The sequence below is a fragment of the Anser cygnoides genome, chromosome 16, assembly GCF_040182565.1.
Source record: "Anser cygnoides isolate HZ-2024a breed goose chromosome 16, Taihu_goose_T2T_genome, whole genome shotgun sequence".
Taxonomy (NCBI): Eukaryota; Metazoa; Chordata; class Aves; order Anseriformes; family Anatidae; genus Anser; species Anser cygnoides.
This window is the reverse complement of record NC_089888.1, coordinates 10,258,788-10,285,497: the sequence shown is the minus strand read 5'-3', so window position 1 is coordinate 10,285,497 and position 26,710 is coordinate 10,258,788. Positions and strand designations below refer to the sequence as shown.

The 26,710-nt window shown below is 51.8% G+C and overlaps 3 protein-coding genes and 1 long non-coding RNA gene across 6 annotated transcripts in view; 3 read left to right on the top strand and 1 right to left on the bottom strand.

Moving 5' to 3' along the window:
- Positions 1 to 3,233: 3,233 nt before the first annotated feature.
- On the bottom strand, positions 3,234 to 7,198 carry LOC106041191 (oxidative stress-responsive serine-rich protein 1-like). The gene is made up of 4 exons (XM_066978378.1): positions 7,039 to 7,198; positions 6,598 to 6,718; positions 4,761 to 4,871; positions 3,234 to 4,074 (listed from the first exon to the last, which is right to left on the bottom strand). The coding sequence occupies exons 1-4, from the start codon at positions 7,127 to 7,129 to the stop codon at positions 3,381 to 3,383; spliced, it is 1,017 nt and encodes a 338-aa protein (XP_066834479.1). The 5' UTR covers positions 7,130 to 7,198; the 3' UTR covers positions 3,234 to 3,380.
- LOC106041195 (uncharacterized) lies at positions 3,960 to 6,601 on the top strand. Its single transcript, XR_001210351.3, has 3 exons — positions 3,960 to 4,099; positions 4,217 to 4,327; positions 6,204 to 6,601. It is a non-coding gene; the product is annotated as an uncharacterized lncRNA (long non-coding RNA).
- OSER1 (oxidative stress responsive serine rich 1) lies at positions 7,131 to 13,840 on the top strand. 2 transcript variants are annotated; one of them, XM_048072571.2, is made up of 4 exons: positions 7,131 to 7,271; positions 10,292 to 10,405; positions 12,189 to 12,302; positions 13,025 to 13,840. In XM_048072571.2, exons 2-4 carry the CDS (start codon positions 10,326 to 10,328, stop codon positions 13,716 to 13,718), a joined length of 888 nt encoding a protein of 295 aa, XP_047928528.2. In that variant the 5' UTR covers positions 7,131 to 7,271; positions 10,292 to 10,325; the 3' UTR covers positions 13,719 to 13,840. The 2 variants fall into 2 exon arrangements, with proteins under 2 accessions (XP_047928528.2, XP_047928527.2); XM_048072570.2 differs by having other exon boundaries at positions 7,134 to 7,271; positions 10,289 to 10,405.
- Positions 13,841 to 17,003: 3,163 nt separating this feature from the next.
- Positions 17,004 to 26,710, top strand: part of JPH2 (junctophilin 2) — a 29,973-nt gene continuing 20,266 nt past the window's right edge. The window contains exons 1-2 of one of the 2 annotated variants that reach the window (XM_066978373.1): positions 17,015 to 17,653; positions 24,766 to 25,549. In XM_066978373.1, the coding sequence (XP_066834474.1) occupies positions 17,275 to 17,653; positions 24,766 to 25,549 (1,163 nt within the window). In that variant the 5' untranslated portion in view covers positions 17,015 to 17,274. Of the gene's footprint in view, positions 17,654 to 24,765; positions 25,550 to 26,710 lie in introns of both variants that reach the window. The other variant, XM_066978374.1, reaches the window with a different exon arrangement.

Below are 26,710 nucleotides of genomic sequence, written 5' to 3'. Positions count from 1 at the left end.
GCTGCGAGTGTCCCGGCAGAGATTTGCACAGAAGCGTCCCAGGTGAGATTTGCACACCCTTGTGTGGCCAGCTGGCACGTTTCTGTACGCGCTGAGCTGGCATCCTGGTGGTTTGGTGGCACTTGGCCTCGTCTCCATCCGGCTGGAGGCAATTCCCCGCGGGTGGGACTGGCTGCCAGCGAGAGGAGCAGTTCTGGGGGGCACCAGCTCTCCCCGTGGCGTCAGAACGTCCTGCTCCCAGGTGACGGGTGCCAGGGCTGCAAAACCTTGTCGGCGGCCTTCGCTGCTGCCAACCCAGCAACTTGGTGGCTGGTGAAGGAGCCGGCCCCAGCGCCCAGCTGCGCGGTGCCGCCTGTGCTCGGCTCTCCCTGCCGCTGGCACGCTGCAGAGCGGCCCTCGCTGGGCAGGCAGCATCCTCCGGGGCTCTTGTCACTGGGAAGGGGCACCTCTGGCCTTAGAAAAGGGAAGGAACAGCTTGGGAGAACCACAACTGCCTCCTCCTGTGGATCAGCGTCTGGAAAGCTCCATCTAGTGGCGCGTTTGGTGGTGAATTAAAAAACGGCCGCCCTCCGCATCCCTCAGGTGCTGCGGGGCCGCGGCCCCTCGGGGTGCCTTCATTTCCTCAGCGCCTCGCTGGGCCGAGCAAAAACCGAAATCCCTGCTCGCCGAACCGAGCAAAGGGCAGGCTCGGTGCGGGCGCCTCTAGCGGGGCCTGACCTTGCCCGACCTTGCCGCCGTCCTGCGCCCACGCCGAGCAGCGGCACTCGGCCGCGCTGAATTTTTCCGGGTGTCCTGATCCGGTGTCTGCCGATGTAGAGCTCAGCCAGGGCTCGGTTTGGCTTCTGTAAGGTGAGAAATAAATGTCATCGATCCCAGGTGCCCTTCTGCATCACGCTTTGGTTGAGCTAGCCCTGAAATCAGATAGGCGAGTTGCTCGTAAAATGCTGCGGGTGGGGGAGAGATGCTGGAAAAACACGTCCTGGTGCTGCTGACATAGGAAGGACGGCGTTAGGGCGAGAGGGACAATATTTTTGCCTTCAGCTGGCATCAGGTTCCTCCAGACAAGCTCTCCTGACCCTGGGGCAGCCCTCTGGGAGCAGGCAGACCGCAGTGAAGGATTGCCTCTGGTTTTATTGACGTTACGCTGCTGCGGGTAGTGGAATGGCAAGGGACGGGGGTGCCAAAGGGGACTGAAAACCTGCAGGGAAAAAAAGAAGGGGAAGAGAGCCCACAGGCAGTGCCCCCTGTCCAGTCCCCGTCAGCTGGTGGGTCTGACAGCTTCAGCGCTGGTCAATCAGGGCAGCGGTGCTGTGCAGACGTTCCCAGACAAGGTGCTGGTTGCTAAAAAAGCCTGAGGTTTCAGGCAGGCAGCAAGCGGGAGCTATTAGAGGAGCTAAGCAGATGAGCTGAACTGGGACGGGTTTAAAGGAAACAGTAACTTTGAGATGGGGGCCTCCCAGCACTCATTTCACCAAAACGAGGTGGTTTGAGCGATGAAAACGTTAGCAGTGTTTTGGTACATTTGCCGCAAGCGTGATTGTAGGAATGGAGGACCCAGAGGAGCTGCCCTCCCTCTGCTGCAGGCCGCGCTGGATGTGTTTGAACACTCTCACAAACAGCAATTCGGGCAGGTGATGCCACCACTGAGCTTTTGGCTCTTTTCCCCCGTCTAGCTACTAGTTATTCTGCCTTGCGAGGCACTCTATGGAAACGTGCCTAGAGAACCTTTCCTCTCCTCCAGTCTTGTGGCAATCTGAATTCACCCCTTGCCTACCTGCACACCTGGATGTGCCTCAGGCTTGCTTAACTTCCTATTTCCTTACTTCCCCAGGCACACCAGGCCTTTGAAAGAGGGGACAGAAACAAAACATGGAAAAGAAAATTAGCACTTTGAGTCAAAGTGGAAATAGCCTTTGAAAAACAGCAGCAACAAATTAAGTACCTGCACACCCTTCTTCCTCCTTCCTAACTCGGTGGTAGGTAAGGGAGATACGCAAGACAAAACTTAGGAATCAGTTACCTTGAGAGTACCAGCCAATATCGCTTGCTAAGTAACTGTATGAAGTGGCAACACTTAAGAGCAAAGTAAATTTACTTGGATTTTTTAAAAACTTCTAAGCTGAACTTAGCAGAAGCATAGTGTAGAATTTAGGGATGACCACAATAAAATCAGAAAGTAATCACCTGGAACGTCTGTGACTTCTCTAGCACAGAATGCAAGGCCAACAATCTATTACCTATCCGCACACAATTGGAACTCCTTGGCTTGCTGATAACTAATCTTGAAAAGTATAAGTGAAAATTGGAGTATTTTACTGAAGTGCAGTTGTTCAGCCTGTGCTTGCACCTGACACTGAAAGCAGACTTGGTTACTTTTAAAAACAAAGCAAAACCAACCCATTATCCTGGGGGAAAATGAGTGTAAATCAAATTATTCAGGCTTTAATTTGTTGGGTTTTGACAGACATTTATTAATGCAAGTCTCAGCAACAATTTCCTTTTTATTTCAGTATTCTCAACCAGATGGAATGTTATAGCTCTACACCACAAAGCCTGTATGATACACAATCCTTGTTTACCCTAGCTCCAAACTGCTTTGTGTATCAAACATGCAGAAACAGTGTGTATAGATGGCTCCACAATCTCCACGTCTGAGACAGCACGGCCCAAAAAAGTGTTAGCCTGCTTTGCTCTCCCTTAAATCATTCCCTCTGTAAAGCACAAATAACAAAATATATTTTTGCTTCTAAGAGCTTCACTTATCTGCAGAAAAATAGAACTGCTTAAGAGTGAGCTAGTTAGGTTACAAAAGGGTCCAAGCACACACCCACACACTCCGGACCTCCCCCAAATCTGAGAGGAGGAAGCATTCCCAACTGATCCAACTAAAAAGCAGCCAGGCAGCGTTCGAGGAAAGGAGATGCATCCTATCCAAAATACTGAATGCCTTCTCATTCTTCTTCCTAGAGCAGGATGAGGAGGACAGAGCTGTAGCCATGAAATATTTCTCTACGTATTGGGACATGTTAAGAATGAACTTTCCAAACGCTGCAAAATTTCAGAACAAAACCTAAAAGGTTCTTTTCCAAAGACACAGTGAGAACAGAGTACAGAGTTTGAATATCCACAGCACAAACCAAAAAACAAATGGAGTTTGTTTGATCTACAGTGCTTCTGTTAAGGTATTTAGAGACTTTAGTGCATTCTTTTTAGAACTAAGCTCAGAAACTATATTCCATTTTTCATTTTATTAGAAAACTAAACTGTATGATGCAAAGAAACATTTGATCAAACACACAACAGCAAAAACATGGCACTGACAAGGCATTTAACCCAACCATTACTCCAAACTCTGAATCGTGGTTCTCTATTGCTTTCAGTCAAGTGTACATCATTTCTGCCATGTGGGACATTTTCTTAGGAATATATAAGTAGTATTCCATGTAGCCTGAAAGATCTTCAATAGTCACATCATCCACAAAGGCTCGAGCTTGCTCAGAACACGACCTGGGAGAACCCGACGAGGCCGTTCCACACGGGGACCTGTTTTGACGCGAGTGGGCACGGACCCCCAGGACTGCCTTTTCGCATTCAGACAGGACGCTCCGTAAACCAGAGAAGGAGTACACTTCCATGGTGCGCCACTGTCGGCACTGGCATTTCTTGTCCGTACAAGGGCACTGCTTGCCATTGCTAAGCATGGATAAGGACTGGAAATCTGAGGTTTGGCTTGAATGCAAGCTGGTCTCGAAGGACGAGGCGAGACCAAGGCAATTCTCCCTCGACTTCCCCAAAGGCTCTTGAGCGGTGGAAGCTTCCAAAGGTTCAGTTCTGGCTCTTCTGTCATTGCTGGCCTCAAAGTGAGGATCGTGCCTGTCCTTTGTACCGTGTTCTGCTGGAACAAAAACGTCTGAAGCGACGTTACTCTTTGACGTGTCTGACTGGGTTTTGTGTTTCAGCTGGCCGTTGGCTTTCACGTTGCAGTATGTAAACTTGGGGGGATGCAGGACAGGAGACTTGGAACGTCTGCGACGTGGAACTCTCGCCGATCCTCTCGAAGGCTTTCTCACACACCTGTAGGGTTGTAATGGGTCAACAGGTAGGTAACGACAGAATCTAGGCCACAGCTCAAAAAGTTCTAAAATGTGGCTAACTGTATATATCTAAATATATGTGTGTGTATATAATGGTGGTTATTTTTTTTTTTGCTTCTTAGAAAAATCAGATGACTGGTGGCAGACAATCTCTGACAGGAACAGTGGAGGAGTCTGAATGAACTGGAGCTCCCCCAAAGGAGGGATACATAATAACACCCCTATTTTAAAAGGTACTTCCCCCAAAATCTTTTGTCGAAGGTGCTTGTCATCCCAAACTGAACTGTAATGCAGAACCTGGTATCAGTTAGAGCTGCTGGCAGAATGACGCTGAATATCCAGGTACTTCAAAACAGAAATAAAAGAACCCCAAAAGGGGTGAGAGGAGGGTGCAAAGGCTTAAGACTTGAAGAGAAGGACCTCTGAGATCAGTGGAAAAGAAAGTTTTAGGTACCTTCTCTCTGGTAAGAGGCAATATTATTTTTTTAAAGTATTTGAGAAAAGCCTCTCAAAAACATCATATCAAACAGTTATGGTAAATATTTGCAACAGAAAGGAGAGGAAAGATATGTTCAGCCACACAATTAACATCAACTTTCAGTGAAAACAGTATGCAAGGTTTAAATGTCTCAATACATGTATGGTGCAGCTAAGGGGATGTTTTACCCATGCCACGCTTCCTTGGAGCAAACAGACTGTTGTTTGGCTCCATCCATAGCTGTTCTTATCGGTGTCCTGAGAATCGTCCCGTCGCCCACGGACAGAGCTGCAATACATCTAAGTAAAAAGGAAAATGCCACGTTACAATGGCGCCTCAACATATGGCTTCAAAGATCTGGATTCTGCCTCATAGCTTTAGATGCTTAGCGAAGACAATTCAGTTTGCAGCCTTGGCTTCCTCTACAGTCAGGGGTTAGAAACAGGATCTTACGGAGATCTCTCCAACCACCCTTTTTCTGTTGACCACAGTTAAGTGCCTAAAAATAGGTGGGATGTAAGGAAACAAGGCCAAAATGCCCAGAGGCTGATGTCATGCCCTATTAGCAACAAAATGACACATTAAAGGAATGTAAACTCATGTTCCAATTATTTTTGTCTGACAATAGTAGTTAAAGATAGACTCCTACTCATCTAAAATGCAAAGTCAGGAACCCACAGTAGCAGGCTGAGGAATAGTCAGTAGAGAAGTGGATGAGGTACAGCAACAAACAAGGAGAGATTACTGATTTATTTCTCCTTAGAACTTCCAGATAAACATATAATGAAAAAAAATAAATACTTCTGGCCCTGGAAGTCCAGGCAACAAGCACGTGCCTTACCACAGTGCTCTGTGCCTAGTTCAGTATGGAAGTGCAAGAAATTACAGAGATGTTTAACAAAATATCAGCATATGGATTTGGATTTGATGGCCATATATGCGATTTAGAACACAGCACTAGAAATCCTAAGTAAGGTGTCTGAAATTCTATCAGGAGAGACAAGTGCTCTGCCCAAACTTCATCTTAACAGACTAGTCAGTAGGTATTAGCTGTTCAAAATAAGATCTTTTTGTGCCTGAAGAGACATCATCAGGAATCAACCAGAATTCCACACAGCCTGCCACTGGCAACACAATAAAAGTGGAACGCTTACTAACCATTCCTCCTTGCTTCTCTCTGATCTAGAGAACAGTTATTTTTTCCCACACTTAACAGAAGACATCCTCAAATATAGACAATGAGCAGCAAATGAACATGTGTTTTTATTGAGCAGGGGAGGCCATGAGTTCAGAGTATTGATGGCTATGGAGACGAGCTCATAAGCCAACATTAGTTATCAGTACAAAAGCTTTCCCTTATGCTGGCGAATTCCCAAAAGGCTTCAAGTGAACTATCTCACAATGTATTAGCCTACATAATTTTATTGTCTTCCACTGCTAAGGAACAAGCTTATACTACATATTATCTATGTATTTGGTGCGTTATCAAATGTTTTGGGTATAAAAATGTCCACAGACATTTTACTCTGTTATCTTCTGAAATAAGAAATTATCAGTGCCCACATTTAGCGTGATAATTTCCAGCGAGGCCAGGCTCTAGAGCAGCACAAAGTTTCGGTACTCTTTTTCAGATGCTCTCCAGGCAAACGCTTATGTGCTGCAGTAAACAGTGATGAGCCTGAAGGCATCAGCGTTTCGATAAACGGATGAACAAGTTCCGTATCTCACAAGGTGACTAAAGCTACCACGACAGTTAGAGTGGGTCCCCTGCTCTGGGCGAGTCATTTCATGGTTTCATGTTGTCACTGTGTAATTTCAGTCGGATATTGAGTCAAAATTAGTACCAAAGTGCTGCTTTGCCTAGTGGACAGTTATAATGACCGTGTTTCGTTTGAAGCGATGAAGTTTTTTACCCCTAGGAGTGCAAGGAGCCTTTTCCCGCATCACATTCGAGATTCAAAGTAACAGCAGACAGACTCATATCAACAACCTGCCTTGTCAGGGCCCTTCCCCGGGCTCACTCACCCTGCCGCGTCCACCCTCAGCTTTTTGAAGGCCAGCTGCAGGCTCTCCTCCTCCTCCTCCTTGGCTGCCGGCTCCATGGGGGGGCCGTCAGGGCGCGGGGAGCCGTGCCATGCGCCGGGAGCTGCAACACAGAACCGGGGGGGGGCTGGCTGAGGCGGCAGGCCCGGCTCCAAGGGGCTCCCCCCGGGAGCTGCGCCTCAGGAAACCCCCCGGGGGGGGGGGGGGGGTTAAACCTCCCTCAGGGGGCATACAGCCTCCCTCAGGGGGTAAAGCTTCCCCGGGGCTGCCACCCCCGGGCCCCCGCCGCCCGCTCCCGGCCGCCACACGGGGCCTACCCCGTCCCGTGGGGCCCTGCCCCGCTCCGTGAGGTGGTCCCGGTCCCGTCGCTCCGCCCGGGCCCCGCTCCGTGAGGCGGCCCCGCGCCCCCCCCCCCCCGCTTACCGGCCGCCCCCCGCCCGCCTCGCTGCCGGGGCGGCGGCAGGCCCCGAGCACAACAGGAACTGGCGTCAGCGGCGCGGGGCGCACCGCGCATGCGCCTTGCAGGGTTTTTTTGAACTCCCTCCCCCCTCCCCTCCCTTTCCCGTAGGGCCGCGGGTTCGCGTCCCGCCGCTGCCGCCTCCTGGGCCGGGCCCCGCCGCAGCGCTGCCGGGCGGTGCTGGGGCGCAGGCGAGCAGGTACGGGGCTGGGGGAGCCTGGGGGGCGGCTGGGGGGCGTAGGGGAACGGCAGGGATCCGGGTGGTGGCCGGGTGCTCTGCGGCCGTTGGGCACGGTGTTACCCGCAGGAGCTGGGGGGGCGCGGGGATGGAGCTGGGTGAGGGGACGGAGGAGGGCGAGGGGGGCAGGAGGAGGGCGAGGGGAAGGCCGGCTGAAGCGTGGCGGCTGTACGGGGTGAGCGAGGGGTGCTGCTGGGGGAGCAAATCCTGCTCCCCCCGAGGGCTGGCTGTGCCGGGGCCGGGGGCAGCCCCTAGGCCGAGCCTGGCAGGGCGTTCGGCGCCACCCCGTCACCCAGAAGCTGCTCGTGGAGGTGTTCGTATTGCTGAGCTAAGGCCTGTGCCCTTCAGGGATCTGTTGTCCCTAGGGAGAAGGCTGAAGGTGGGATTCCTAATTTCCAAGAGGCTTCTCGGGGCAAGGAAATACCTTACTGGAGTAGGGACCGTGTGCGTTACCAGAGCTTAACGAACTTAACGAAGAGAGGTCTGAAACAATGCCTTGCTCAGACGAGCACCGCGCCGCCCGTCTGTGCTGGCTGCTTCCTCTCGTGTTTACTCACTGCGTGAGTCACGGGACAGCGTGTGCCTTAAACTTGTTATGATACATTATCCCGCGTGTGTCATAAGAGCTGTCTGCAGTAAAGCCTGCCCAAATGAATCGTAGCTGGGTGAGCAGCTGGAACAACAGCGTGGAGAGCTGCCACCTCCAGCTGCAATGAGATTGACCGGGAGCAGAAGTTACCGCCCCACATCTCCACAAGTAACTGAGCCGCTGAGGTTCTGATGGCTCCTTTTTCTTTACCTAGACTTCGTCTTTTCCGTGCTACAAAAAACCTCCAGTGTTTCCAGGTGTTCAGACAGAACTTCTTGTTTTTCAGTCTGTGCCCTTTGTGTCTGGTCCTGCCCCCAGGCACTACCAAAAAAAGCCTGGCTCTGACTTCTTTGTGCCCTTCCCTCAGGTATTTTTAGACATTAAGATCCCCCCAAGCCTTCTCCAGGCTGAACAGCCCCAGCTCCCCACCTTTTATCACAGGAGAGATGCCCCAGTCCCTTACTTGTCTTGGCCCTACTCTTCCCAGTAGCTCCATGTCTCTCTGGTACTGGGGAGCCCAGAACTGGACCCAGCAGTCCAGGCGCAGCCTCGCTGGTGCTGAGCAGAGGGGAAGAATCACCTCCCTTGACCTGCTGGCAATGTTTTGCCTAAAGGAGCCCGGCATACCATGAGCCTTCGCTGCAACAAGGGCATGTTGCTGGATATTTTTCCCCATAGTATCCATGAGGATGCCCAGGGCCTTTTCTGCTGGGCTGCTTTCCATCAGGGTGGCCCACAGCATGTACTGGTGCCTGGGGTTGCTCCCCAGGGCCAGGCTTTGCAATTCCCCTTGCTCAGCCCTTTTCTCCAGGCTGTTGAAGTCCATCTGGGTGATAGCATGATACCCTTGGTGTATCTACGACCCCTGCCCATATTGTATCATTGGCAAACTTACTGGGGCTATGTTTTGCCCTGTCATCCAGATCTTTGATGAAGATGTTGAGCAGGAGTGGCCCCACTATTGACTGCTGGGGTACACTGCTTGTTACTGGCTTCCGACTTGACTTCGTGCCACTGTTCACCATCCTCTGTGCCCAACCGTGCAGCTCATCCAGCCTGTGCTTCATCAGCTTCTCTCAGGACCTTACGGGAGATGGTGTTGGAAGCCTTACTGAAGTCAAAGTAGGAAATACTACCCTGTTAAAAAGCAGTTTTGCGGAGGCCTCAGTAGCAAAATACCTCTGTTTAAGGACTTTCATGTGTGGTAATGGAGACTACGCAGATGAAAAGTATGTTCTTTTCAAAATGTATGAAGTGAAGCAGGTTAACCGGCCAGGCAAACTTCAACAGACGCTGAGCTTGTGGTGTAGAACTGAGACTTATTTTTGAAATTGGGATATCCTTGATTGCCAAGACAATTAGAAAATTTCTTTTGGGTGGTATAAGCAAAGTTGAGGATTCTGGTTGTTCAGATTCTTTTACAATCTTGACCAGCTTTTGTTGTAAGTTTACTGCTTCTGGTTTATTTAACACAAATTTGTATGTCTGCATATTGCCTTGCAAACTGAAAACAAAATCATGACAACCCTGAAAATGTTTTTATTGGTACTTAAAATAAAAAAAAAAATACTTGTAAAATTGAGGAGTGCAGCACACAAAATCATCACTTCTGAGTCCTGCTTTACTCTTTTCTTCCAACAGTTCAGTGTATGTGAGCAAAAACAGATGCGGTTTAACTCACTTTGACTATTTTGGTATAATATGAATGTAATTAAAATTAAATGTAGGTTGTCCAAATTTAAGCAGGTTGAATAAAAAAGTTAACGTGTTTTAAAAGCAGTGTATTTGTTGTCCTTTGGCCCTCCATGGTGGCAGTAGCTAATGTCAATCATAGAGCACATCAGAAGGCTGTGAGTCTGATGTGACTCACTGCACTGTTTCATCCAATTGTAATGTAAGAGGAGAATTTCAACCAAACACCTGGGATCTCAAAATAAGAAAAAATGTTTAGCTTAACACTTTATCTTGGCTTAACAGAAGTCTGTTTTTTAAAAATATATCTGTAACATCAACTCCCGTAGTTGCATAAAGTTGGCTGTTTCTAATGTCGTTTTTTCTTCTCACCTTTTACCTTTTCTGGAGTTATCCTGGTAGCAGCTCTAAGACAAATGGAAGTCTGTCTAAACTTTAGTATGCAAGATGCTATTGACACCAGATTTTACTTTAAATTGCTAAACTCACCAATGCGGTTGTATGAGAGACTGTTCCATTCTTGGGTATCATAAAGTTTGTTCTGAATCAACTTTCAGAAATGTTCTGTTAGAATGACCTCAGCTTTGTGCAGTTTGCTGTTTTGAGTTTACTTTCATGTATTATGATGCTGCTGGGCAACTAACATTTTTAATGAGGCATCGGTTCTTATTTTGATACGTCTCTTTTCTGGTTTTAGCAGTATATGGTGACTCCGTCAGCGTCTGACCATCCCAATGATGAAAACAGAAGCTAAGGATGGAGAAGAGGAAAGCCTGCAGACAGCATTCAAAAAGCTAAGAGTTGACGCAGCTGGGTAAGTAACAGCACAGGGAGGTACAGAGTTAACATGTTACAAATGGACTGGAAGGGAACACCCTCACTGTTAAATCTGAAGGAAGGAGGTAATTCCAAAAGGTTAGGCACTGAAAGCCCTCGTTCTAGTTAAATGGAAATAAATTCACTAGCTGTAGACTGCGCTTCTAAAGGGATTGTGATTCGTTCGATCATTATTAGGTCCCAACAGGCTTGAAACAAACCTAATAATATGCAGCAACTGACAGCATATTTGAAATGAATTTTGGCATGAATCTGGCTGCCAGAGGTCATATCCATAGCACTGGAACTGTACTCGAAGTTAGCTTACTGCCATGGCTTTAAAGGCCTGTCATGAGAATAAACTCCCATCTTTTCCCAGGAGAGAAATATTCTTTCCATATCAGTAAAGGAGGGCATTAGCTGCAATGCATGATTCCCACACAAACTATTTTCATTGATGTTACTTACAAATTTTCTGTTTATAACTAAAAACGCTAAATGGGAAAGAATGCTTTTTGTGTTGTCTTGTTTCATGGGAGATCTGAGATGTGGCACTTAACCCTCACTGTCCCAGGAAGAAGAACACAAGCAGAATGTGCCTTCTGTTAGTGACAATCATTTTTTATCTAAAACAAACAGATGGCTTCTATATCATGTTTTTTTTCTGCTGACAAATGTGTATGATTACGTATTACATGTACAGTACTGAATTTCAGTAAGCTACTGGCAGTGATGCAGTTATGCTGGTGACGGAAACAAAAGTGTAAGTAAGGCAGAATATAAGTATCAAGTTGGTAATTGTAATTACTTTAGGAGCTAAATGGCAAGTAGAAGGACTTCTAAAATTATCTTTCATTTAAGTAATTAAGCTCATTAGGAATCTATCACCACCGTGCCTCTCGATACTTTGGTATCTCTAGTCCCACCCCTAAGTCAGGCACACTTTAATTATAGTAGTTTTTACTGTTGACCTTCAATTTACTACTGTGTTGATGTTTTTTAAATGGAAAATAGCAGGTGCTTGACTGATAGGTTAGTCTCTTAAATGCCAGCTAATGCCATCCTAGAACAGCGTGCAAAGACTTATTTTTACTTTTCAGGGGATCAGTTCTCCTTAAAAAACAATTTAAGAAAAGGATTTGGAAAAAAATTTCCTTGTCAATTCCAGATTAATATGTAAAACTGCAACTTGGCAAAATTGTTCTGGTATTGTCACAGCTCATTGAAAATGGCAGTTTGGGAGGTTTTTATAGCACCAGGGAAATTAGTAATTTTTTATGATCTCTGGCTTGAATAGAAGTTGAAAATCTGTCACAGTTCTGTTGCTGAAGAGATCGAACTTGCAGTAGTATGGAGAGTTTTAGTTTACGTCGTCCTAGACAAAGACGCAAGTGTTCTTCAGATAAACAAAGTCTATTTATGTCCAAAGAACATGTATTTTTAGGAAAGAATAGCTTATTTGTCTGTGGAAAAAGAGGCACATTTCTTCAGTAATGTTTTTCCCCCTCTCCTCTGCTATTTAGCTATTTTGTGTGCTTCATCACTGAGGTGTGGAGTTTGGATTTGCAATCTGTTTGCAGTACGACGCCACCTTCAGTGAAAGCTTGTTATACAAACTTTTGACACAGGAACGTGTCAGACTTGAGTTGTCTTTGTGGGCAGGTCTTTTAAGACACAAATGATTTGGAGCAGTCTCGTCTGGAAAAGAAGTTTCATAAGCTTTTTCATATTCATAATGCGAACCAATCTAGGCTGTTACGTTTTCATTCTCTTTTTCACAGATCTACTGCTTCTCTTCCTGTTGGTGAGGGGACAAGTCCAAGAGCACTAATTAGAACAGCAGCAGATGAAAACAAGCCTAAGAATGTGTGTACTTCTAAGGAAACCTGGCATGGGTGAGAGAAGCTAGGGATTGTCAGACTACTTCAAATGTGAATGCATTGAAAGTGAATTTTAAATAGCCAAATTTTCCAGTAACTGGGCCCCTAAAGAAGGGACCCGCATTTATTTCATTAAAAACACTGTATAAAAACATCCCGCACTACCTTTTTCTTGTCATATGTGACTACTGTTCTCATTTACAATTATATGAAGTGCAAGGAAATGCTGTTCAGCTTTAGGTACATAAACATTATAAATGTTTCGTAATATAAACGTGAAGTGCAGCTTTTCAGATAATCTCTTGGAATAACCATTCAACATTGCAGACGTCAGTATGCCTTGGGAAGTAGATTAAAGAATTTTTCTTGAGTATCTATTCAGAACTTCACACGTCTACTGAAACAAAACTATCCTCTTGCCTCGAGTCACTGGTTTTGTGCTGTCGTCTTGTGCTTTGTCCTTCTCTTGGAGGTTATTTATCTTCTCTCCCATGCTTTACTCATTTTGTAATCCTAAAGACGTGCACTTCAGGTTTCATTTCCCAGGGGTTTCTTTTATATTTTATACAGGTGCTTTACTAGAAGAATGTAAAATTCCAAGACAGTGGAATACCCTGAGCAAATACTCTGATGTTAGAGCTCTTGCATGCAACACTAGATATCTTGCCTGATATTATCTATAATCCAGTAAGTCTTTTAGTGAAACTTCACTCACTTTTTCTATCTTTCCATGGTAGGCCTGTGAAGAAGCCTTCAAGAGGAGTTGTGAGAACCCAGCGTCGCAGGCGTTCCAAATCTCCAATTCTTCATCCTCCAAAGTTTGTCCATTGCAGCACAAAATCACATTCCACGTGCAGCCAAATAGTGCACAAGAGCCAGATTGATGCCCCAGATGACAGCACAGGGTTTGGGATGCCAATCCCAAAGGAAGTTTGTGCACATGAACGATGCCGTATTGCTCCCGACGTTGGCCAGAAGGGAGATGATGTTGATTCGTCAGGAGCTTCTGTTGTGCAGTCTGCATCAGAGAACAAACAGGAAAACTCTCCTGCTGCCATTTCTCTAGAATCCAAAGCAGGCCCAAAGACTACGGAGCTCTCTGACTTTCAATCTGTGTCCAAGCTGAACAAGAATAAGCCGTGTGCCTGTGCAGATAAAGCCTGTCAGTGTAAACGATGGCAAGATATGGAGGTGTACAAATTCTCTGGCTTGCAGAACGCTTTCCCGTTGGCACCTGATAGAATAACAGTTGCTGAGGATCACTCTCAAGCTTTGCCATCAAGAACTCCATCAAGTTCTCCACGCTCTTGCTCTGAGCAAGCCAGGGCCTTTGTGGATGATGTGACTATTGAAGATCTTTCGGGATACATGGAATATTACTTGTATATTCCAAAGAAAATGTCTCACATGGCAGAAATGATGTACACCTGACAACGAGGAGCACTAAAAACAGACATGTGGGTCGTTTAAATGTGACCTCAGTCACAGTCATGTGAGACGCAATCCAATCATTGCTCACTGTGCTTGCAATAAAAAACTTTCTTTGCATCCTAGGTAATGTTCATTATTTCAGCTGTACAAACACTTTAGCTTAAGCATTATAGTTTAAATTTGGAATAGCTAATGAAGTAAACAGTGAGCGTGTTTAAAATATCTGCCTATACTTGAGAGATCTAATGTGGGAAACTCTACCTCGTTTTTAAAATCCTCCTGTTTCAGTTTGTTGGAAGGGAAGAGTCTCTAGGTCTCCTGGTGGTTAGAGCTCTTATGTGAGAAACTCAGTGTAATTCAGCTTCTTTGAAGTCACTTTGGCCTCAGTTTGTAATGCTTAGGCTTGCATTTTTGGACAATTGTGCCTCTGAATTTATTTCATAAAGGATGATCGTCTCCCATCCTCTGCTTGGTACAAATTCTAGTCTAGGCAAATTCAGGAGAGAGAATTTGCTTTTTCTGGGTGGAGACATTGTTACTCCTTTGTGCCTAAAGAGAGGCTTTATTACAGTCACCTAAACAGACACCCTCCTTCACCTGTCTTTGTTCAGTTAGTCAGGTGAAGGTAGGTTAACAAAGGAAAGATTTGCTTGCTAGGCTGCCTGATCAGAAAGGAAATGCGGACTATCAAAGGAAGACCTGATTCAAGAGGTTATCCTGATCTCTGTAGTGTTTTCTAGTGGGAAAACGTGAAGCAAGTGTAACTCTTCACTGAATGTCCACAAGGCCTTAGAGGCTTGTTTGCAGGAGCAGAAATATCCTGCTTTCTTCAGGAGTGTTGCTTCTCAAGTTGACAGAAGTAGAAATAAGATGGACTCTGTTAGGTTTATTTTTAGGAAGGCCAAAACAGCATTTGCTAGCTTCAGAGGTCCTAACTTAGTGTTTCTTCAGCTTTGTTCAGCCTGCTCTAAAACACCAAATGCAGCTATTCCAGTATTAGGTTGTCAGCTGCACAATAGGGAAATCTTGAGCACTGTATTTTCTTCCCCCTCCAATCTTTTTACTGAACCGTTGTCACTTCAGATGCCTTGTCCAAGTCCAGAGTATTGGTGGAGCCTTGCAGTCTTCCTGAAGTGTACTTCAGAAATAACCAGCTTGCCATACTTGGTATGTGTAAGAGCAGTCACTTTATATTTTCGCATGTGTGTAACAAAAGAGCATCGTATCATACAATATGATTTGGTGAGGGGAGATGAGCAGTGTTAAGTTTGTCTTTATTGTTTGCTGTACCTGAACTTTTCTTGCATGTAAGGTCTGGAGAGAAAACTGAGACAAACATTTCCCTGCTAAATACTTTGGCATTACTCTTTTTTTTTTTTTTAAATACCATCTCTGTGGCAGTACCTAGTATTTTGTGGAAAGTTAGTTACCAAAGTCAAGTGGCTGTGTAAATTTAGCTATTATTACCCAAAGTTTTGAAGTGTCAGCTACCCCTTGTGGATTGTGTTTGGGTCTTCCTTCAGTTTCCCTACTCTTGGGTAGCTGTATTTCTGCTACTGGTACTTTGAATTCAAGGCATTTATTTTTTGACTATTGTCTGCAATAGACTGGGCTGCAAAATGACCTTACTTCTCAAATAATTATTCTTTGCTATTCCCAAATGTTTGCCAGTAGCAGCTGCATCACCATTGCATGTAACACGGTAGGTATCATGGTGATGTGAAGACCTTTTTTCAATATATGTTGTTTTTTAACATTTCTTTGATAACCACCACAGACCTGTACTCGCGGGGTTTAGGATTAAAATGCCAAGTGCTCGATACCACTTTCTATAAAGTGGATTGAAATCCAGGAGGTAGTGTGAAAAATAGAGAAAGAGGTGAACTGGTGCAGACTGGGGCGGGAAGCAGGGTGAACTGGTGCAGACTGGGACGGGAAGCGAGTGCTGCAGGGCCACTAGAGGTCACCCCATTCCGAGCCGGGGCTGGCTGGGTGCAGCTGACTCCGTGCCTCGCCAGCCTTCAAAGCAGAACGTTAGTTTTTCTGCCAAAAAGAAGAAATCAGGGGTGCTCTGGGTGGTGCCTGATTACACACAAGATTTTAGTGTTTTCTAAAGTTTGATTGCATGGCTAATTCAGTGCTCAGCACAGGCTCTCTAAATGCCACCATAAATTACTAATATTTAAACAGCGGTCTATCAGTTCGCAACTGTGCTACGTAATTAGGAAGAGTTTCTAAGTAAATAATTACATGGTCCTGGACTTGGCATCCTCCTAGGACAGTTACAACATACTTGGGCTGGTAAATCCTGGAACACTGCAAAACAGCAGGCCGTGGGCAGCTGCAAAGTGCTGCCTTAACGTGTCAGCCCTGGTACTACACGCTGCTTGGGTCTGCCCAGCAGCCACAAACCAAAAACCTCCAGCTTTGCTTGGAGAAAACATCAATTTCCAGCCCTGCGTGGTGCAGAGCAAACCTCGAAAGCATGACTAAGTAGTCTGAAAGTTGTTTTTTTTTTTTTTGAATTTCTGACATGAGCCAATTTTAAGATTTGACGTTAAAGTAGAAAAGGGGTTGGGGGGTCTGGTTCTGCCGAGGGGCGCTTGTGAGTTGTGTCAGTCCCATCTCCAAGGAGCCCGTTCCCTCGTTTATGTGGCTGAGTAATTTGTGAGGCGTTTTGCAACTCTCCTCACAGCGGTGGTCCTCACCTGCGCCTGCACAGGAAGGTGTACGGCTGTTCTGTCGTGTAGGTGACATTTAGACACGTTCAGCTCTTCCTGCAGTCCCGCACGCTTTCTTCAGCGCCTCCTTGGCAGCTCAGGAGGCTGTCCAAGGTGCACCGCTGTACTTGAGGCTGGAGCTTTGCCCCGGCAGGAGGCACAGAGCTCCGCACCTCGCCCCAACAGCTCCTCGTCCGGGGGCCGGGGGAGGCTCAGGAGGGAGCCAGCCTCGACGGGCGCTCCCTGCCTCCGGGAGGCCGCCGGGGAGCGGCTCGCCCCTTCCCAGGCGCTATTTTCGGCTATTTCACTTTCCCAGCCTCTCCTCTGCTGGCTGCCCGCCCGGAGGTGGGGGGGGGGGGGTGGAGGCCTCTCCCTCCTCCTCCTCCTCCTTCATAAAAGGGCCCCGAGGCGGGGGCCGGCCCGCGGGGTTATTTTTGGGAGCAGCTCCCGGCCTCCGATGGCCTTGTTAGGGCAGCGCTGACCTCACTCCGGGCGGGGAAAGGGTTGGGGCGGGGGCTTGGGACCCCCCTCCTTTTTTTTTTTTCTTTTTTTTTTTTTTTTAACCCCCCCCACATTTTTTTTCCTCTTCCTCCCCTCCTCTTCCTCCGCCCGGCCGGGCCCCGCTGCCCGTGAGGCCGCCAGGTAGAGGCTCCCCCCGCAGCCCCGGGGCCCGGCCCGCCCCCTGCCCTCCCCTCGCCGGCCTCCCTCGGCCAGGCGAGGCCCGGCGGCAGAGGCCGGAGCCTCCCGGCATGGGGCAGCCTCGGCCCCGGCTCCTGCCCCTGCCCGGCTGAGGGGGGGGCGGCGGGGGGCTCCCCCCCACCCCGGGAGCCGGTGCCATGAGCGGAGGCAGGTTCGATTTCGATGATGGAGGCGCCTACTGCGGAGGCTGGGAAGGGGGCAAAGCCCACGGGCACGGCATCTGCACCGGCCCCAAGGGTCAGGGCGAGTACTCGGGCTCCTGGAACTACGGCTTCGAGGTGGTGGGCATCTACACGTGGCCCAGCGGCAACACCTACGAGGGGTACTGGTCCCAAGGCAAGAGGCACGGCTTGGGAATCGAGACCAAAGGGCGGTGGGTTTACAGGGGCGAGTGGACCCACGGCTTTAAGGGACGGTACGGCACGAGGCAGAGCATGAGCAGCGGAGCCAAGTATGAAGGTACCTGGAATAACGGCCTGCAGGACGGCTACGGCACCGAGACGTACGCTGATGGAGGTAAGGGCGACGGTGGGTACCGGTGCGATGCCCGTGTGTCGGCGGCAGGGGTGACCTCCTCCTGCCCCACGAGCGAGGGCTGGGTGGGCACGGTGCCCTCCTGCCCGTCCCACGGGAGCTGGTTAATAGCGTCGGACAGCGCAGGCTGCGGCTCCTGGCTCTCCGGTGGTCGATTCTTCCAGTTCATGGCTGGACCCGAGCTAAACGCCTCGCTGCTTCATGCCCACAGCCAGCCCTTCGCTTTCTGGTCAGGCAGCACCTTGTCAGCGTTTTCACGCTGGATATGAGCCACCCCCAGCATCGTAGCGTGCTTTGCCTAGGTATTAAATGCTGCTCGCATGCCTCCGACTGGATGCCTGAACATCTGCTTTGGTGAAATGTTTTTGCTCGAGTTATCAAAGCTGTTTAAAATACGTAGCCACGTGTCTTTCCCTAAAATAAACCCCTTTGGTTACTCTGAAGCTCGCAGTCCCCTCAGTACTGCACAAATGGCACCGAGCAGCCAGATATTTGCTGTACTCTGTGACTGCTTAGTCTAATTGTGTTTTTGCCTTAGTGGCAATTTTGGGGTTAGAACCATTACAAGAATCTCTGTGCAAGTAATTCTGTAGCTCCTCAGCGCTGTAATGTTCCAGGCTTCCATATTTAGGATAGCTAAATAGAGAGGGTGATTTGAAAGAAACACGCTTCAAAATATGTATCAGAATTACATCTATATTTATCCAGGACATGCAAAGGAGTCGGTTTGTAAGGAAAAGTAACAGTAATGGTATAAATCTTCAGAATGGAGAGCATCGGATTTATAGACGTTAGAAAAACGGACTAATTCAAGGCAGCAGCCGTCAGGGCTGTGCTTTCATATATTTCTCAACAAGTCACCTAGGCTGATGGCTAAGTTTTTGGGGAATGCAGTCCTGAAGTTGACTCACTTTGTCTGTGCCCTCTGAGGCTGTAGGTGTAGACGCAGCCCAGAAGCGGCTCATCCCTCCTGCTCCTTAGGTCTTGGCCTCCATCTGCCATGGGCCTCGGAGCTGGTAATGAGCCAGGCCCCGCCGCCTGCACCGCGATGCCGAGGCCTAAAGCATGCTCGCTTCGTCCTTGCAGTGTGCTCTTCCAAAAGCCTAACGGGTTGCTGTGAGGTGTGTAGGTTACAAGTAAGGTGTGTCTGGGTGATTTGTAATGCGCAGAGATCAAATAGCTGTGAGCAGCACGTGAAAGACCTTAGCTCGGCAGCTGCGTGACTTTAATTCTGGAGATCTCAAAGTATCACAGATTCAAAGCCTGTTCCTCACTGCTTACTAAAACGCAGCTTTTTCTGAGGGCGTAGGGCTGGTGCCTTTCAGGGTCATGCCCTGTGGAGGACGTTGCTGCGGGAGCACAGGGAGAGCTGTGGCCGAGGCGATGGTGCCAGCGTTAAGCCTACGGCACGGGGACAGGCGAATCTTGCTGCTCCTGCGTTATCTCCTCACCTGCACGCAGCCACCGCCTGCACCGTCCCGTTGTGGCCATGCCACTAATTGGGCCTGTTAATATTTGAGTTTGGGGTTGGCCCAGTAAACCTCAGGGCACTGCGGGTGGCCCGAGAGCCGGGGTGAGATTGGTGTCCTCTGGAAGGCAGCGGCACCAGGAACAGGGCCCTGGGCACAGGCGGCGCCGGCCAGCTCGTTAGGAGCCGTGGGTCGTCACGGGGCTGTACGTGGTCATCAGGGAGATGGAGCCCCTTCTGGGCCTTTAAAATGCACTTACGCTTGAAATATATATATAAAAATATACATATCAATGTTATACTTTAAAAGACACTTGCAGGGTTGTCTGTGCTTTGTATCTCGCGGCTGGCTGAGGCTGGTAGCTAAATAAAGCCCAAACCTAGGGTGAAGCTTTTGAAATCCTGTATGGATTTCTGGTGCCTGTTAAGGGGTGAGCTCCTGATACAACCGAGCTCAGGCACTGCCTGGGTTGCTCCCTGTCCTCTCCTCTACCAAAGGCCCGTTGTGAAAGCTGTGGGAGGCTGAGAGCTTGAAGAGCTTCCTTCTGTAACGCTGAGTGAAATCGGCCGCGAGGCTCAGAGCTCCCGGTGTGGACGGGCAGAGTAATGCTCTGAAATGTTTCCGTGGGTATCTGAGCTCAGTAGTGTGTGTGCCCGCTTCTGTCACCAGGAAGGAGCTTGGAGCCCTTTTACGGGGACAGGATCTGGCAGCTAAAGTGGATGGCGATTTGGGCTGTGCAAGGCAAAGCATGAAGGAACTCATCATTTTGCCACATAAATTCTCAGCAAAAACCTCATCGCTTGGCTTCTGCCTCTAAGTTTTGTGACCTCTGTAAGAAATCCTTGTTTTTTGGATACATATTTTTGGCAGAGTGCTCGATCCTGTCAAATCTTGCTGTAGAGAAAAGCGTCACTGCTACTGCAGAATCTTATTGCTAGCGTAGGGCCCGGGCTCAAAGCTGTGCTTTGCTCTACAAATCCCTGTTTATATATGCCTATGGGGGGGAAAACCCTCACTTGCAACCAAAGCAACCTAAGCCCAATTTATTTTTGATGCCGCAGTTTGCTCTCTAGGCAGCTAAGAGAAAACAGCGGTGCACATTAACCGAGCGGAAACAATTAGACCAGAGATCATAAGACCGCAAGAAAGGGGAAGGAAGCACAGAAGAGGGCTCCAGCGGGACCTACGAAGCGGGGTGGCCTGGGGCTGGGCTCCCCAGGGGCGCCCTGACTGCCGGTGGGTGCTGGGGCACCCGGCCCCGGTGTGCCTGGGGTGGTGGCACCCCCATGGCACCTCTCCTCCACGGGTCTGTGGGCGCCTGCAAAAAATGTCAAATTATCTCCACGTGACTGAGCCTGATAAAGTGGCTCGTCAAAGGTCACGTAACGTCAGAGATGGAGCAGGGACTCGAATCCCTGTTTTCAGGTCCAGCACCTAGACTCCCTCCAGCCCAGGCTGCTTCTCTAACAAAGCTACTGCGTGGCTGAACGTGACCCGTGAATTAATGCTGTGTGTTTTGTGTTTATTTTTCCTCTCCGTTTCTTTCTCCCTTTCTTTTCCAAGAGAAGCCATTAGGTAATACCGTGACAGCCTTCCCTTGGTGGTGTTGGCACCCAAAAGAAGCCCTAGGTTTTCGCTGGCGTGTCTGGCACGTGGCGCTGTGCGTGGCTTTGATGTGCCTGGCCTTCTGCACCAAGTTCTTCTGACACGTCTGTCATCGCAGTGTCTGGCTAACAGCAGGTGCTCGGAAGGCAGCGAAGCTATCGGAGTTGTTTGCATTATTTACCTGGCTGTTCGTATAATCTACATTCATCGCTCGTTATCCTAGCGCCTAGGTGCTGGGCAGGGGAGCTGTGATGCTGCTGGCAGCGGGCTCTTGCACCGAGGGCCACATCCTGCTGCTGAACACGGGAGGGTTCAGAGGTGAAGTCTGCAGGGACAACGTTTCCATCAGCACCACGGTTTGATCCTTTCCATCCTGTGAAGACAGACAGGGTCCCCCCTGCTTGCTCAGGGACAGACAGAGGTGGGGAATCTTCTACCTGGGCATCACAGAGAAACCGGCACGTTTTGTCATTCCAACATGAAAAAAAGCAGGCAATAAGGCATTATCGTGAGTCCTGTCCCTGTTCTGCTTTCTTTCAGATGCGTACAAGTATTGTACATCCCTGCCCCACGGGCTTTCCCTGGCAGCCCGGTGCCTCCAGAGGTGGCACACACCAATGAATCAGGCAGGGCTGAGCAGGCAGGGAATTAGGGCTCTGTTCCATTTTGATCCTAAACAGTTATTTTTTTCGCATTCGCTGCTTTTCTTTACAGAACCACACCCAGTGCGAGCAGTGAGGCTGGGGGCTGTGTGTCCCCCTGCCCCGTGTCATGCTGTGGCCAGGCTGTTTCAATAGCCCCAGAGTAATTCTGGCTCAGACGTGTGCAGCTCTGCTCTGCCACCAGCCCCGATGCGGTTCGTACAGCCCCGGTCCTCTGTTAGACTCACTGCGCTGGTGTGTGTAGGTTAGCTGGATCTGGCGCTGCTCAGAGCTTGAGATTTCGAAGCAGTCTGCTTTCAGGGTGCTTTATGGTATAAGAAAAAAAAAAGGGGGGGAATTACTTTTTTTTTTGGTGCAGGAAGAGGAGTGCGGCGCCGTGACAGCTCCTCCGGCAGCCTCGTGGCCGTGCTGGTGGATGCCCTGCAGAGGTGGTTAGATAGGCTCTCTCTTCCCACTGAGGGAAACTGAGTCAGGAAAATGTGAAATGAGCTGGGCAAGGCTGCTTGCGACCGACTCGGTGGTAGCTGTGATGGAGTGTGGTGGTGCCTCCTGCCTTCCCGGGCTCATCCTGGCCCTGGTACCCACGCAGGGTGGACAAGGAGGTGACAGCGTGTCCCGGAGCACTGAGCTGCTCCCAGCATCTCCTGGCTCTGCTCCAGGCTGGTGGCTGGGCACAAAGCCTCCGTCGGGCTCCGTGCATCACAGCGTGACGTGGCCGCACCAGTGAGCCCTCTGCTCGAGCCCCTCGAGCCCTGGCTCTAGCACCCGCTCACCCCACGCTTGTTTTGCAGGTCTGGGCACCACGGCGTGTCGGTGCTCTCGGTTCTGCCAGGTGGCGTTGGCAGGTTTGGTCACACCACGAGCTGCCAGGACCTCGTTTCTTGTCCCACGTGGGACATGCTTAGCGTGGGCACGTGGCCAGGGGTTCACACAGGTGCCTGTGAGAAGCAGGCTCCCAGCTCTCTGCTACCCAAAGACCTGCTGTGCCCCGTGGCTTTTCCCATCCCACCTGGCCAGGAGCTGCCCGTGGCACTGCTGGGGGGGAAGTCGGGGACTTGCTGGAGGACAGAGGCTGCCCTGACCTGAGCCTCCAGGAGAGGCTGAGCCCCGATGAGACTTTTCCAGAATTCCTTTTCCAGGTGGTTAATTCGACGGCGCTATCAGATGCAGCTTGCTATGTGCAAGGTTGGCCTGTCCTGCGGGGAGGGCTCCGGTGTCACCCCTATCGAGTGTCAGCCCTGCGCCGGCGGGGATGGGGCACCCTGCTCCTGGGCTCCTCGTGGGGAAGGGGTGGGGAGGGAAACGGGGCAGCACGTGGTGCTTTCGTGCTCGGAAGACTTGTCACCACTGCACAGAGCAAGATTTGGGAGCGTGGCGGGGTGAGGAGCACACCCAGATGCCTGCACTGGAGGGGTGAAGCAGAACTCGGGTGATGACCCCAGCTCCCAGCTCATGCCTCCCTTATTTTTCCTAACAGAGCTTAAACTACCCCAAGAAACCAAGCAAAAGCACCTTGCTTTGGACAGCAGCTCCCGTGGCTGGCTGGTGCAGATGCTCTGCACTCCCCGGACCCTCCCTTCTGTTTCCAGGGTAGCTGCGGTGCTGCAGGGAGCCGAAATCCCGTGTGCCCGGGGCAGGGAGCGCTGGCGGGGGGTGGCTGCTCGGGGGCAGCAGCTGCTGCCCGCCCGGGCACTTCTTGCCTTTCCTGGCCCCGGCGCTGTAAGTTAACACCCCGCAGGCGGGTCTGGAGAGGATTTCAACGAAACCTGAAGCTTGGGAGTAGAGATTATGCTGCAGAAGTGGCCTGGGAGAGCGTAAAATATGCACTCCCACCATCGCCAAAGAAGGAGCTGCGTTTGCTCTCAGGGGACTAGGGTCATCCCTGGTCTCAGTAACAGCATCTGAATGTGGAAATGAATGTCTGGAAGCCGGGTTCCCCCCTCCTTCCTGGGCTAGCCTAGCCTGGGTCCCCGCTCTAGGGTCACCCCCCCGGGGCAGCACGGGCTGGCTCCCCAAACCTCGGTGCCTTCTGTCGCTGCTTAACAAAACTCAGGTGTTTTCAGACTTATGTCTACAAAAATGCCCCCTGCACGGCTGGCTGCTCGCGTGGAGCCGTGCCCAGCAGCGCAAAGAGCGGGGCGCCTTTCCAGGGAGCTTGGTGCCCCCTCAGCACCGCTTTGGAGCGAGCCGGCCCCTTCCAGATGCCGCAGCACGGGCTGATAGATGGGAGCGGAGCTGAATGCTGCTTTTGTTTGGGGTGGTTTTGCCGGTTTCTGAGGCAACTGTAGCTCCGGAGCGAGGAGAGCGAGACGGGGAGGGCAGCGGGCCGGGAGGCGTCCCACGCTGTCCCGTCCCGTCCCCTGCCACCCCGTGGGGCTCGCTGGGGACACGCTGGCTCTCGCAGCCCGCCTGGCAGGGTGGCGGCGCTGGCATCTCGGTGCCGGAGGCGAGGACTGCCCCCGGCAGCCCTGCTCCTGCTGGGAGCCCTTCTTGGAGAGGGGGCTTTGATGCTGCTAATTTAAGTCTCTTGGCGTCCTGGTGGGAAAAATCAGAGCTGTTGTCTCCGAGTTGCTGTTCTAGCACCTGCGGAGGTGCAGACGTGGAAAGGGCCGGGCTGGCAGAGGAACAATGTGCTTTTCCCAGTCCTTCAAGGTCCTGCTGGCTCTCAGGGTCCCATACTGGGGTGTAGCCCTGGCCATGGTGAGCGCTGTTCTCCCCGCGCCCCCCCGTTGTATGGCACACCGTGTGCACGGTCCTGAGCCGGGTCTGGAGAAGGGGACAGAGCTGGAGGAGCCTCAGAGAGCTGCTCCTCTCCTCCCTGTTTTACCCACGTCTTGCTTTGTGGTGTGAGCCTTGGTCCTGGGACCACGGGCAAGCTGTGTCAGGGCCAAGCAGATGCTGCTGCGGGTACCGGGCAGCCCGCGCTATGGGCACGCGCCCGTCTCGGGGGTCTGGAGCTGGTCCTGGCAGGCTGCGAGTGACAAACAGCAGAAGGGGCTGGAAGGGACTGTCCCCGAGCCAAGAGCCGTGCCACCACCTCTCACGTGTACACGTGGGGCTGCTGCCACCCCTCGGCACAGCCCAAACTCCAGCCCCGTGGGGCTGCCTCCTGCCCCCTGGTCCTGATGGCAGCCCAGGCCCCACATCCACCAGGCAGCTTTGGATTTGCACCAGCACCTTCCTGGCTTGTGCTCTCTGTCCTCGCTCCTTTGGGGCAGCGCCTTTCACAGTGGATTTCGGGTGGATTTTGGGGTCCTCTCTCCGAGGGAGGGTGCGCATGCCCAGCAGCCCTTCGCTGGCCCGCGCAGGCGGGACGGAGAGCGCCGCCGCTTCACCGCCTCCCTCTTCTCTCCCGCAGGAACCTACCAGGGCCAGTTCACCAACGGCATGCGGCACGGCTACGGCGTGCGGCAGAGCGTGCCCTACGGCATGGCGTCGGTGGTGCGCTCCCCGCTGCGCACCTCCCTGTCCTCCCTGCGCAGCGAGCACAGCAACGGCACCCTGCCGCAGCAGGACTCCCCCGCCGCCCACCCCGAGAGCCTGCCCGTCTCGCCCACCATCACCCGCGGGGGCTTCGCCCTCAGCCTCTACGCGGACGCCGAGGCCGGCAAGCCGAAGAAGGGGGGGCTCTTCCGCAGGGGCTCCCTGCTGGGGAAGCTGAAGAAGTCCGAGTCCAAGTCGTCGCTGGCCAGCCAGAAGAGCCGCGTCAGCTTCCTCAAGAGCGAGAGCGGGATCAGCTCGGCCGCCAGCGACGCCACCTCCACCGTCAGCCTGGGTGAGGGCGCCGAAGGCGAGGAGTACCCCCCCTTCGAGTCCGACATCGACGCCACCACCACGGAGACCTACATGGGCGAGTGGAAGAACGACAAGCGCTCGGGCTTCGGCGTCAGCGAGCGCTCCAGCGGGCTCAAGTACGAGGGCGAGTGGCTGGACAACCTGCGGCACGGCTACGGCTGCACCACGCTGCCCGACGGCAAGAAGGAGGAGGGCAAGTACCGCCACAACGTCCTCGTCAAGGGCATGAAGAAGCGCGTCATCCCCCTCAAGAGCGCCAAAATCCGGCAGAAGGTGGACAGGAGCGTGGAGGGGGCTCAGAGGGCGGCGGCCATCGCCCGGCAGAAGTCGGAGATCGCGGCGTCCAGGTGGGTGCGCGGGGCTCCGGCGCGGAGGTCCTCGGGGTGGTGGTGGTCCCCGTCCCACGGGTCCCTCTGGACCCGACTGGGTGCCCCCTGGCCGTGTCCCAGCAGCGGGGTTGAACGTGGCTCCCTGCAATTTCTGTTTCGTTCTTTTTGCTGATGGAGCAAGGCCAAGGGCCCTTGTGGCAGCCAGGGGACATTTGGGACCTGCCACGGAGTGGGGGAAAGCTTCCAGCTTTCTGCTGTCTCCATCTCCTTTTTTAGCCAGCCTCAGGCTTTCGGCCCCTGGAGAGTCCTTGTGGCGAGTGCACGCACGGTGTCACTGAGCTGCAGCCGCTCTCCTTGCCTCGCTCCCGCCCCGTGGCCCTGCTGCAGCCCCCGGCCCCCCTCCCGCAGCCCCGTCCCGTCCCCCCACGTCCCTCGTGCGGGGCAGCTGCTGTGGAGCAGGAGCTGGTGAGCCGGGCAGCACCCGGTGCTTGCCAAGCTGCCGGAGCGGCTGTGGTGGCGTGAAGGGGGCAGGACGGAGAGCAGCGGGATGTTGGCGCTGGTAGCTCCAGCAGGCACACGAGCGGGATGCGTCCCAAACAAACACTGCCTGCAGCAGCGCGTGGCTCTGCCCCGGAGCCCCTGGTACGACGGGGGGGGGGAGTTCCCAGGCTGCCGCTGTGCTGTCGCTGCCTTTTATCGGGTCGAGCTCTGTGAAGGCAGCGCTGTGCCGGGGCTCCGTGAACCGGGGGCAGATCCCATGGGCGGGAGGAGCGTGCACAGGGCGTGCGGCAGCACGTGGCCGCCTCGTGTTCCCCCGTAGCCCTCGCGTCGGTGGAGATGTGGGCACGGCCGGGCATCGCTGTGTCCCCAGCCCCGCCTGGTGGGCTCTGCTCTGAACTAGTTGTGTTAGGAACTAGCTGGCAAGGAAAGCGCTGATGGCTCCAGCTTCCCTCCTGGGAGGAGATGAGAGGGCAGCTCTGGGGCTGGCAGGAGAAAATCCCCTCCTGCTTGCATCCCCCCCACCTCCGCGTGCATCCTTGGTACCGCATTGCCCTGCAGCTGGAGCTGTCGCTGCCTGTGTGATGGGGACCCCGTGGGGCTTGGCTGGTCGGGCTTAGCAGCACAAAGACGGTGCCCCCCTGCTGCCATGATTTTGGGGCCACATTGTGGCATCAGCGA